The sequence below is a fragment of the Schistocerca gregaria genome, chromosome 8 (assembly GCF_023897955.1).
Source record: "Schistocerca gregaria isolate iqSchGreg1 chromosome 8, iqSchGreg1.2, whole genome shotgun sequence".
NCBI classification, from domain to species: Eukaryota; Metazoa; Arthropoda; class Insecta; order Orthoptera; family Acrididae; genus Schistocerca; species Schistocerca gregaria.
This window is the reverse complement of record NC_064927.1, coordinates 471067481-471080380: the sequence shown is the minus strand read 5'-3', so window position 1 is coordinate 471080380 and position 12900 is coordinate 471067481. Positions and strand designations below refer to the sequence as shown.

Sequence of the window (12900 nt, the reverse complement as noted above, 5' to 3'; positions counted from 1 at the left end):
AAATGAGTCAGCTTTTCTCAGTGTAAAATTTGGTAATATACTGTCCATTCACGATTCTCTTGTGCTCTTTGTACAGTCGCCCCCCCCCCCCCCCCTCTCTCTCTCTCTCTCTCTCTCTCTCTCTCTCTCTCTCTCTCTCTCTCTCTCTCTCTCTCTCTCTTATGCCTGGTTAGTTATATCTATATCTGTTAACACCAATACTATGATGTTCATGCTGTCATTCTTGTACTTGTAAATGTTGTTATCCAGATACTGAGGAAACTTGAAAACAGGTTACTGTATGAATGATCAACTCAATAACTTTTACATCTTCATGATTACTCTGCAGTTCACAATAAGTGCCTGACCAAGGGCTCGTCAAACTATCTTCAAGCTATTTCTCTGATGTTCCATTCTTGAACAGCACATTGGAAAAACAAAAACTTAAATATTTCTGTGCAAGCTCTGATTTCTCTTATTTTATTATGACGATCATTTCTCCTTATGTAGGTGAGCACCAACAAAATATTTTCACACTCTTGAGGACAAATTTGGTGATTGAAATTTCATGAGAATATCCTGGCACAACGAAAACTGTCTTTGCTTTAGTGATTGCCACCCCAATTAATGTGTCACATCTATGGCTCTTTCTCCCCCACTTTGTGATAATACAAAATGAACTGTGTTTCAGTGAACATTTTCGATGTCCTCCACCAATCCTGTCTGCTAAGGGTCCCACATCATGCAGCAGTATTCCAGAAGAGGATAGACAAGTGTAGTGCAGGCAATCTTTTTAGTAGACCTGTTTCATTTTCTACACATTCTGTCAATAAATCACAGCCTTTGGATTGCTTTCCCCACAACATTATCTTTGTGATCATTCCTATTTAAGTTAATAATTGTAATCCCTAAGCACTTAGTTGAATTTACAGCCTTTAAGTTTGCGTGATTTACCCTGTAACCAAAATTTAGTTGATTCCTTTTAGAACTCGTGTGGATGTCTTAGCACTTTTCAGTATTCAGAGTCAATTGCTTTTTTTGCATCATACAGATATCTTGTTTTCCTTATTTTGCAAATTGTTTGGATCATGTGATGACTTTACAAGATAGTAAACAACAGTGTCATCTGCAAACAATCTAAGAGGGCTGCTGAGATTGTCTCCTAAATCATTTATGTAGGTCGGGAACAGCAGAGGACCTATAACACTTCCTTAGGGAATGCCAGATATTACTTATTTTTTACTCTATTACTTTCCATTAGATACTACAAACTGCGATGTTTCTGACAGAAAACCATGAATCCATTCCCATAACAGAGACGAGTTCGCAGTTTGATTAGTAGTCGCTTGTAAGGAATGGTGCTGACAGCCTTCTGGAAATTAAAAAAGATATAGGGTCAATTTGACATCCTATGTCGATATCATTCAATACTTCATGAGAATGAAGATTTAGTCCTGTTTCAAAAAAATGATATTTTCTGAATCCATGTTGACTATATGTCGATAACTCTTTTTCTTTGAGGTAATTCATAATGTTCAAACACAGTACATGTTCCAAAATCCTACTGCAGATTGACATGAATGATACTGGTCCTTAATTCAGTGTATTATTTGTTTTTCCTTTCTTGAGTATTGGTGTGACTTGTGCAGCTTTCCAGTCTTTAGTTATGGATCTTTTGATCAGCCTACTCTGAGAAGAACCTGACTCATATACAGTCTGGACCAGAGGCCTTGCCTTTCTTAAGTGATTTAAGTTGCCTCGCTACACTGAGGATATCTACTTCTAAGTTACTCATGTTGGCAGCTGTTCTTGATTCAAATTCAGGAGTATTTACTTTCTCTTCTGTCATAAAGGAGTTTTGGGAAAGTGAGTTTAGTTAACTGTGATTTTGGGGTTCTGTCATCCGTAACAACACCGTAAGTTAAGAAGAAACTGAATTTTAGTTTTGAAAGAATTTTCCTATTTCCTTCTTCAATTTCATGGAAGAACCTGTCACTCAAATTACTTTTAATTTGATAATGTGGAAATACTCAAATTTTAATTTCATATTTTGTTTCAGCATGGATACTGTACCACTTCTCAGTGGGGAGCATGTTTTCGAGACGATGGCCCTTGAGATAGAGCAACTATTAAATAAGGTTAGTAACATACAGAATTATCCATTGCTCAAGGCACATTCTGAATGACGGGTACAAGTTTATCAAATAGGTGGAAGCATTTGGAAATGTGAAATCACTCATGTTTCATGTACCCATTATAACACTTTATTCTAAATCTGTTTAGACAGACCAAATAAAAAAAAAAAGTATATATCATGGAAACAACTACTTTGAAGAGGAAAAACCATTGTTGCCATCTCATTTGCACTAATTGTATTTCAGCCACTTGAAAGAATATCTGTGACGCACAGCAGCTATGTTGCCAATGCTACTATGCAGCTGTTTATTTTTACACTGTGTTGGTCGCATATTGGCGGACTAAGCACAACATTGAGTTGAAGGGTGACAACACAGGACTATCACTAAAGCAATGTTTACAAATTCCAGAGGTCAGATTTGTGCTTGTGTCCCCGTCCATACAATGTGCCCCACTTGAGTGAAGTGTTGGGATGTTCCTTCATTGGCCTGACTGTAGCTGTTGTAACTAGTGCTCGCTTGATATCAAAATGGCTATGCCAATAATAATCACCAGAAAATAGTTATTTGCATGCTGTAAAAAGACCTGTTTACAGTGAGTATTATTACTTGGTCTTGCTGCCAACAGCAGTCCTCAATCCTTGTATGTAGGTTATCTGAGAGTGATAACTAAGATTAGTTTTTAATTTTCCTTTTTTTAAATTTACAATGATTCCCAGTTCCTCACATTGTGCTTGGCGGCAACTTGAATACTTCAGCACCAGAATACAGAACTGTCTGCCCAGAGGACATCTGATTTTCATGAGTACATTTGTGGCGAGCATGAGCCCTGCACCATTGCACTACACCTTCCGTTTTACACTGCAATTCCTGCTTCTTATTATATTTTCTTGCTCACTCTTTGTGCACTCCACTGGTGACAGCTTGGCTCTCACAAAAGGTATATCCTGGCTTATTTTCATGACCCCCTTGCATTACTTTCTACCTTTCTTAAATTTATTTTATCTATGGAGTGCAAATTGTGCTTTCTATTTTGGTGCAACCAATCTGAAACCTTGTTCTGGTGTCACTACCTGCCATAACAAAACCTAATGCTATAGCCAATTCATTGTAGGGGGGATCACCGTGTACAAGGGAGACACTGAAAAGTTTAGAATTTCGTGGTTGTAAAAGCAAATAAGATATTTTATATTTGATAGTTACTTTTTGATGTTTGGAGAATTGTCTGTCATGTAGTTTGTTTAGTTTGTTCTAATAGTTTATCATTATCTAAAGAATTTTTGTGCACCAAAAATGAATTTAACAAGAGAACATACCCAATTTGATTTTTTACAAATTCAAATCTTCATTAGCATCCAAACAATTTGAATATAGCATCTAAACAATCTGAATATCAGCTTAGAAATGCATTTTTGAAGAAGCCTGATGTAAGACAAAAATTTATAACTGGTACGGCAAACTCAAATAGTTTGTATTTTTTATTTTTTTAATGATGAATTTGTGAAGATGCCAAAGAACTGCAGGCAGTGATGAAAATATACACTGGAACATTAACAAGGGGCTCTAAGCATATGTACGTCTTTCTAACACTGAAGCATAATACTCGGTCAAAGTGCTTGTACTCTTGGTTATCCATTCTTTCTTGCAAATGGGACAATTGCCACAGGTGGGTTCACTGGGACATCAAGATGACATATTTGTGAGGGTTCAGCAGGATAAAATTATATGTCGTTTGGTCCTGCAGAACACTTGTCCATTTTATTTCTTCTAACTTCAGATGTACTTATGTTACTCAGGCTTACTTCATTGATTAACTGGGAATTTCAATATAACAAACAGATTTATTGGCATGCTTACAGACGTAGATCTTTTCAACTTACAGGATCTGAAACAACTGATTTTCTCTCCTACACTTTTTTCTTACGCAACACAGTTAAAAATTTTCCAAGGAAGACTTCTGCTAGAAGTATTCCGTTGAACAATGTACAGTGTTGGAGTCTCTGCTACACCTGTGCTGATGTCAGAGCATCTGTTGCAGCATTCACAACGCCACACAAAGCCCAATGAGTACCTCAAACTGAAGTTATGAAACACACTGTAGGAATTTAACCTTGTACGTGTTACCTAAATAAATCATTGATATCCAAAATCAAGACCTTATTTAATGGTTATTCATATTATCAAACATACAATCTAAATATTTACTGTTTCATATGTACTGCCGAGAGTACAGAAATTTTATGCGGAGAGTACCGAAATTTTAAATCAAAGATGAAATTCGTGGGAATCTTCTCAAACTAAAACGTCAAAATTTCTGTACCCCTTAAATGTCCAAAATGGAGGAATTTAATGCACTTTGTAGGTGGAGATATGTATTGCCTAACATCACAGTGCTAAACCAAGATCTTCTCTTTTTCTGGGAGTGTAGCCCCCCCCCCCCCCATACACTAGAATAAATGCTCATGTATCAAGTCTGCTATAATTCAGACCCTTCCGAGTAAATGAAGGAATTGTACCCTTTGCAGTTGTAGTTTGTTATGTATTTTTTCATCCACTTTTAATATCCAGTCCCATAGAAAGACATGACTTGTGTTTTGTTTAAACCCCTACGGGGAGGTAAAAGTAACTGGAATATCACCCAAAGACGTACACAGAAGTAAGACTTCACACAGAGATGAGTCTACTGTCTTGATTAGGAGAGAGCCGCTGTGTGTCTTTTGCAAAAGGCAACTACTCCTTGTGTGTGGAGAGTTTACAGTGCCAACACGAACAGTGTGATCCCTGCATTGTGAGCGGCTACTACTGTACAGGTACAAAAATGGCACGGTAAATTTTTTGATCATCAGATAAGAATTAATTTTAAAAATTAAATGATTTTATTGATTTTTGAAATATTTCCCTTTAACAACAATATATTTTTACTTTAGATGAAACCAGGCCTTAAGGCAGTGATGCCATTCTTCTTGAGGCACTGCAGAAACAAGATTTTTTTTAATGTTCCACTGCTTCATCTGAAGAAAAAGTGATTCCACACCTGTTTTTTTAGTTTTTGGGAACAAAAAACAATCTCAAGATGTCAAGTCAGGGCTGTGTGGTGGAGTGCCAAGGGCACTGACATTTAGAACACCAAGTTACTCAGTTGTTAGTTTTGCTGCATGCAATGATTTAAAACTGTTTTTCCTTTTGGGCATTTTTCATAAACTTTTTCCAAATAATTTGTGGTAGACAGGCATTTGTGTACCAATTGGCAGTATCTCCTAAGGTTATGGTAGCAAAGAGAATAAAAGCGACGTGCCGCCTAGCCTCGGTTTCACTAGAAACTGGGCACTAGAAAAGCCAGAGTAGAAGACGAGCAGTGATATTAACAATAACAGTGACTTATGAACTTGTATGATTAGTTTGCGTGGAAATTGTATATAGCAAAAGGACATTGATTATTTGCATGTCGCCAATTGCTTGTGACAACTTTTTATAAATACAAAGTTAAATATTGTCATTTCAATTACTGTAATAAACTCCATTAATATGATTTGCTTGTACGTTGTCTAGCTATCTGATAAAACAGCTTCCTAGGCACCCTATAAGAGATGAGTGGGCAGGACCCACAATTATGACAAGCAGTTTTGTGACAACCATGGAAAGAACTTCACTGCCCATCCAGATGGCATAAACCCCTCACCATATTCTCACAAAACTGTCTTCATGTGATACAGAGTTGACAATTTTATCATCCCATATCTTACCAACATAGGGTCTCCGATCCATCACCTTCGGCCTGAAAGATTCACAGCCTGACCCTGGCCAGTACGTTAAGGAACTGCAGGTTGCAGACCATGGACTGTCATTAATCTTCTGGTCTTTAAATGAAATCAGCCAAATCTTAGCAGTCTACTACAAATACTTTCCTGGAAATTGTATGAGGTGCCACCCAAAATGTCCAAAACTTTCATTGCAACAATTAAAAAACTGTACATACATCCTAACAGCCTCCATCACCATCACCTCGGGCGTGTATGCAACGAAGTGGAAGTCTGTAGGGTAAAGGGTGTTCTTGACTGGCTTTGATTCCTCTCGGACGTCTTCAGTCGTGTCATGGGGTAGCTCTAGTGAGTAAGGATGATGGGGGACCATTGTTATATTACATTTATCCAGGAGTTCCTTCACAACAAGCAAGGTGTGCGCTAGCGTGTTGTCATGGTGCACCAACCAGTCTTTCTTTTTCCATAATTGTGGCAGTTTCCACCAAACAATTTCCTTCAATTGCCTCAAAGCCTCTCAGTAAAACTGCTCGTTGACAGTCTGACCGGGTGAAGCAAACTCCTCGAATGTTGAAAAATATTATCAGAGTTGACTTCATGTTGCTGCAAACTTGTCAAGCTTTTTTTGGCCTTGGAGAAGATGGTCTTTCCACTATGATAATCCCTGCTTCATTTCAGGTTCATAAATGTAGACCAAAGATTCATCACCAGTTATGACTCTGAGTAAGAATCTTGGAACTCTCAAACACTTTGTGGCATCTCAGTACAGGCCTGAATCTTGAGGTTTCATTGGTCGATGGTGAGAAGACAAGGGACAAACTTTGTTGCAAGTCATCTCATGTTCAGTTCATTGACTATAATTCGTTGACGTGTACCTTAAGACTGCCCAAGTCTGTTACAAACATTGTGAATTGTTTGCCTTTGATTTTTGTGACTCATGTCACATGCTCTCATGATCATTTCTGGTGTTGTGCATATTGACGGCCAACCAAAATGTTTGTCATCTTCCACACTCAGCCTTTTTTTTTTAAGCACTTGAATCACTTAAATTTCCGTGCTTGACTCGGTGCTGCACTCTCACCAAATGCCTCTGTTGGCATGTGGTGGATTTCAGCTGAAGTTTTCTTCAGCTTGAAACAGAATTTAATGCAAATCTGTTGTGCCTTAACATTACGCATTTCACAACACGCAGAAGCACTGAAACACAATCAGACACACACCATGACAACTCGCAATGGCGTGCGTCAAAGATGACACAAGTTTGTGTCACAGTAGCTAACACATATGCCTAGTGACATTTAGTAGCACAATGCCGTATGCTATTGGTTTTACCAGTACAATGAAATTCTAGGATTTTTGGGTAGCACCTCATTACACCTGTAGCACCTGTTGAGTAGAGACTGATGAATGATTTACTACTCTGGCCTATTCATCCCTCCATTCCCTCACTTGCAAGTTTACTCCAGGGTGATTATGCAGTAGAATTGTAAATGGTACTACTGTCACTTTCCTGAACTATGACAACTATTGGCATTCTATGCTGCAATATATATTGTCCTGCAAAAATTCCATCTTTCACAGTCCTAAGATCAGTTCCAGCTGCAGTTGCTATTAGTTAGGAGTGTAAGGTGGGGCTTCATCTGCTCCCCTAAGCTGACCCATCACTACATTCAATTTACATTTCATCCAGCTACTCTAACCTGAAGCGTCACTATTGCATTAAATGCTTTGATCCTACCTTTACTACATGCCATGGAAATACAACCAGACCATTACTATTAGCCACTGACACTATGGACGTAGCATGTGAAAATTGCTGGATTTGGACGGGTTACTCCTGTAACTGAAAAATCAGATCTGAAGATGGTTCTGAATGAACCGAAACCGGTCATATGAATAAAAATAAAAAATTGCAATCAAGATGGATTTTAAGTAACATTATAAAACCTAGAAAAGTCAGCATTGTTTATACTGAAATTATTTTCATGTCTTGATTTTGATAGTCTTCTTTCTTTGTTTGGATAGCTGGGGAGCACAACATTTCTGGTGTCTTTTTCAGACTTTAACTGTTGATCAGTGCTCCTGCACTCATTTCTGGCATTGTTCTACCTTCTCTTTGGTCTACGTTTCCCTGCCTTCCGCTTTGTCTTCCCTGGAAGCCTTTACGCGTTTATAGTTCTTCCTTAAGATCATCATTACTGAACATTATTAGAAAACATTTCCAATTTCGTAGATTTTTTTCAACTGAGAATCATGCCTGTTTAGTTTTATTATCTTGAAAGTATAGTATTTTGATAGTGTCTTTTGCAGTTTATCTGGCTTTTTATTATTAACCACAATTATCATTAAGGAGCAGGTGTACTGGAAAGTAAGTGTAAGAATTACAGATTTTTGAAAAATTGCTCTCCTGTTTTGCACAACATTTTTATTGCTAACTTTTGGTGAATAAATAGATAGTAATGTTTCATTGTGATAGCATATCCTAATACATCTCCTAATACATGTCCGTTGGAAACATTCATGACATATACTTTATTGAATTGACTACTCAGTTCCTACCAGTTCTACATACTTCGTATAAATTTTGTTTTTACTTGAAGAAAATACAATACTGACGATGACTAATTTCACTCAGCATTGTTATTTGTGCAGAGAATGATATTTAACTGAATGTAAGTTTATAAAAAGGATATGCAATATGTACACAAATAAAATATTTCTGCCAAATATGATGCAAGCTTCTTTTATCACATTTTAATTGCTATGCATTGTTACAGTATTGTTTGTTCTGGCTGTGGATAATCAAATTTTCTTTGTGTAACCTATCACGAAAAACATTTTTTCCCCACATATTTTCAGTTATCTTCACTGAATGAGAGGATGGCAGAGGCTCGTGCCACGCAAACCCAGGCTGGACCTGCTGTGCAGCATACACTTCAGCGACATAGAGAGATCCTTCAGGACTACACGCAAGAATTCCGTAAAACGCAGGACAATTACAGAGCTAGGAGAGAGAGAGAAGACCTGTTGCGAAGTGTACGGAAAGATATAGAGTAAGAACTACTTTATCAATTCAGAAGCATTTTGCAAATGCAGGACTTTATACATTTGCTGGACAAGATCATTGTAGATCGTATTTTATTGGTCCTGTTGTCTACATAGCAGCTTATACATAAGACATTGGACAAGTCAAGTTATAAATATACAGGCTGAAAGTAATTTCAAGGCATACATATTTAAGCTTACAATAATACACTTTACACGTAAGTATTTATATAACACATTTCATAAATTTAAATATTCTTCAATGGAGTGAAAGCAGTGATGCTGTAAATATGACTTTAGAGATTTTCCAAATGTATTAACCTCAGTGATAGCTTTTATGTTTTGAGGAAGTTTGTTATAAAGCTTAACTCCCATGTGAAAAGTACCTTTTTGGCATAGTGCTGTGCTGATTTGAGTCATACACTCCTGGAAATTGAAATAAGAACACCGTGAATTCATTGTCCCAGGAAGGGGAAACTTTATTGACACATTCCTGGAGTCAGATACATCACATGATCACACTGACAGAACCACAGGCACATAGACACAGGCAACAGAGCATGCACAATGTCGGCACTAGTACAGTGTATATCCACCTTTCGCAGCAATGCAGGCTGCTATTCTCCCATGGAGACGATCGTAGAGATGCTGGATGTAGTCCTGTGGAACGGCTTGCCATGCCATTTCCACCTGGCACCTCAGTTGGACCAGCATTCGTGCTGGACGTGCAGACCGCGTGAGACGACGCTTCATCCAGTCCCAAACATGCTCAATGGGGGACAGATCCGGAGATCTTGCTGGCCAGGGTAGTTGACTTACACCTTCTAGAGCACGTTGGGTGGCATGGGATACGTGCGGACGTGCATTGTCCTGTTGGAACAGCAAGTTCCCTTGCCAGTCTATGAATGGTAGAACGATGGGTTCGATGATGGTTTGGATGTACCGTGCACTATTCAGTGTCCCCTCGACGATCACCAGAGGTGTACGGCCAGTGTAGGAGATCGCTCCCCACACCATGATGGCGGGTGTTGGCCCTGTGTGCCTCGGTCGTATGCAGTCCTGATTGTGGCGCTCACCTGCACGGCGCCAAACACGCATACGACCATCATTGGCACCAAGGCAGAAGCGACTCTCATCGCTGAAGACGACACGTCTCCATTCGTCCCGCCATTCACGCCTGCCGCGACACCACTGGAGGCGGGCTGCACGATGTTGGGGCGTGAGCGGAAGACGGCCTAACGGTGTGCGGTACCGTAGCCCAGCTTCATGGAGATGGTTGCGAATGGTCCTCGCCGATACCCCAGGAGCAACAGTGTCCCTAATTTGCTGGGAAGTGGCGGTGCGGTCCCCTACGGCACTGCGTAGGATCCTACGGTGTTGGCGTGCATCCGTGCGTCGCTGCGGTCCGGTCCCAGGTCGACGGGCACGTGCACCTTCCGCCGACCACTGGCGCCAACTTCGATGTACTGTGGAGTCCTCACGCCCAACGTGTTGAGCAATTCGGCGATACGTCCACCCGGCCTCCCGCATGCCCACTATACGCCCTCGCTCAAAGTCCGTCAACTGCACATACGGTTCACGTCCACGCTGTCGCGGCATGCTACCAGTGTTAAAGACTGCGATGGAGCTCCGTATGCCACGGCAAACTGGCTGACACTGACGGTGGCGGTGCACAAATGCTGCGCAGCTAGCGCCATTCGACGGCCAACACCGTGGTTCCTGGTGTGTCCGCTGTGCCGTGCGTGTGATCATTGCTTGTACAGCCCTCTCGCAGTGTCCAGAGCAAGTATGGTGGCTGTCAATGTGTTCTTTTTTCCATTTCCAGGAGTGTAAGTAAGTTTATGTTTTGTCTGGTAAAGTGTTCATGTATATCACAGTTTTTTTGTAGTCTCCAGTCCTTGCTTATTACATTTAATTTAAAGAACAAAAGGGTTTCCCTAATGTATACACACGGTAATGAGGGAGTACCAGATTTCTTAAACAGGGGTTTACAAGAGTCTCTAGGATTGCACCCAAACAAGATGGCCCTTTTTTGTAGCTATTAGCTGTTTTAGAGTTTCCCCAGAAGGTGACCCCGTATCTAAGACGAGAATGAAAGTATGCCTGATATGCATTCAATACTGTTTTCTCACTACAGCATGGTTTTAATTAACAATGAAGATAACATGTTTTGCTCAGTTCTGCATTGAGATATTCAATATGCTTATTCCATCTGATGTTACTCTGCAGCCAAAGTTCTAAGAATTTGCTTTCATTACTGTTACCAACTGGTCCGTCATTGATAGAGACTGATGGCATAAACATGTCCTTGTTAGGAACATTGTGGAATTTTAGAGCAACGGTTTTCTTACTGTTTATTACAAGCTGATTACTCTGTGCCCAGCTGCTAAGTTGTTTTGTGACCGTGTTTACTGTCTGCTGTAACTGTTCGTCGTCGTCTCCTTTTAGTAGAATCGTGGTGTCATCTGCAAATATGGCTGTTTTGTGTGCATCAATATTTAAGCTTAGATCATTTATGTACAGAAGAAACAGAAGGGGTCCCAATACGGATCCTTGGGGTACACCACATTTTATTTGTTTATAGTCAGATAAGTGATTAGATACAGTTTTTCATTCAATATTTGTGTGCTTGACACACACTGCCTGCATACGATTTGTCAGGAAGGAACTGATCCACTTGTTGGATAGACCTCGAATACCATATCTTTCTAGCTTTGATAGCAGAATTTTATGGTCTAGCTTTGATAGCAGAATTTTATGGTCCACCATGTCAAAAGCTTTTGACAAGTCTATAAAGACTCCTATTGTTTCCTGTTTTTCGTCCATCGGGTTTAGGATGGAATTGATGCACTCATAGACAGCAGTTGTCATTGACCTCTTATTTCTGAATCCATGTTGGTCATTACATAGGATGCTGTTTTTATTTATAAATTTCGTAAGTTTCTCATACATAACTTTTTCCACTACTTTAGAGATGCAGGAGGAAATTGTGATGGGTCTGTAGTTATTTACATTGTCTTTATCCCCTTTTTTATATACAGGAATAACTTTTGATTTTTTCAACACATCAGGGAAAGTGCCTGCCTGAAGTGAGCAGTCGCATAAATGTGTGAGTACTTCAAGTAGGTTTGATGCGCTCTTCTTTAACATTGTTACAGGTATACCATCAATACCTGCCGATTTGGAAGTTTTTAGTCCTTTTATTGCTTTAGCTACTTCATCTTGTGAAACAGAACTGATGTACATTGATCCTCTACATGCACTTATTTTATATTCATTTGCCTGGGTGCTCTTAAAGTTTGATTGTAACATTTTTCAGCAACACCCGTGAAAAAGTTGTTAAATGTGTTGGCTGCTTCTAAAGGGGTTTGTTACTTTTTTATTTTTATGTGATAGTGTAATATTTTTCCAAGGTTGGTTGTATTCTCCACATTCTTTTTTTATAACACCCCACATAGCCTTTGATTTATTAGCTGAATTATAAATGATTTCATCATTATGCATTATTTTTGCTGCTTTTATTACTTTTCTTAATATTTTGGAGTATTTTTTATAGTATGCGCGTACTACAGGTGAGGAATTTTTTGAGTTACATATTTCATGAAGTAATCTTTTCTTCTGGCATGAAACCCTTATTCCCTTTGTGATCCAGCTGTTTGTTCTAGAGTTTCCTCGTATGGTTAATGTTTTCAGTGGGAATGCAAGATCAAAGAAATGGGTTACTGTATCAATGAAAGTGTTGAATTTTTCATTTATATCATTCATTTTGTACACTCCTAGCCATTTTTCTTTCTGTAATAAGTTGTTGAAGTAGTTCACACTATGCTGATTATAACTTTGATATGATGTTCTGAAAGACATGTTGTTAATAATACTGCCTTGTACTTTTCTGCTCAATATTTGAGCAAGATGATCACTAAAACCTGCATTGAAAATTTTTAGTGAGGTGTTGTGTTAACTCTTCTTGACTAGAAACTGATCAA

The 12900-nt window shown here is 39.1% G+C and overlaps 1 protein-coding gene across 1 annotated transcript in view; it reads left to right on the top strand.

Moving 5' to 3' along the window:
* Window positions 1-12900, top strand: part of LOC126284469 (Golgi SNAP receptor complex member 1) — a 55774-nt gene that overhangs the window by 9944 nt on the left and 32930 nt on the right. The window contains exons 3-4 of the mRNA XM_049983420.1: window positions 2039-2117; window positions 8732-8925. Of these exons, the coding sequence (XP_049839377.1) occupies window positions 2039-2117; window positions 8732-8925 (273 nt within the window). The remainder of the gene's footprint in view (window positions 1-2038; window positions 2118-8731; window positions 8926-12900) is intronic.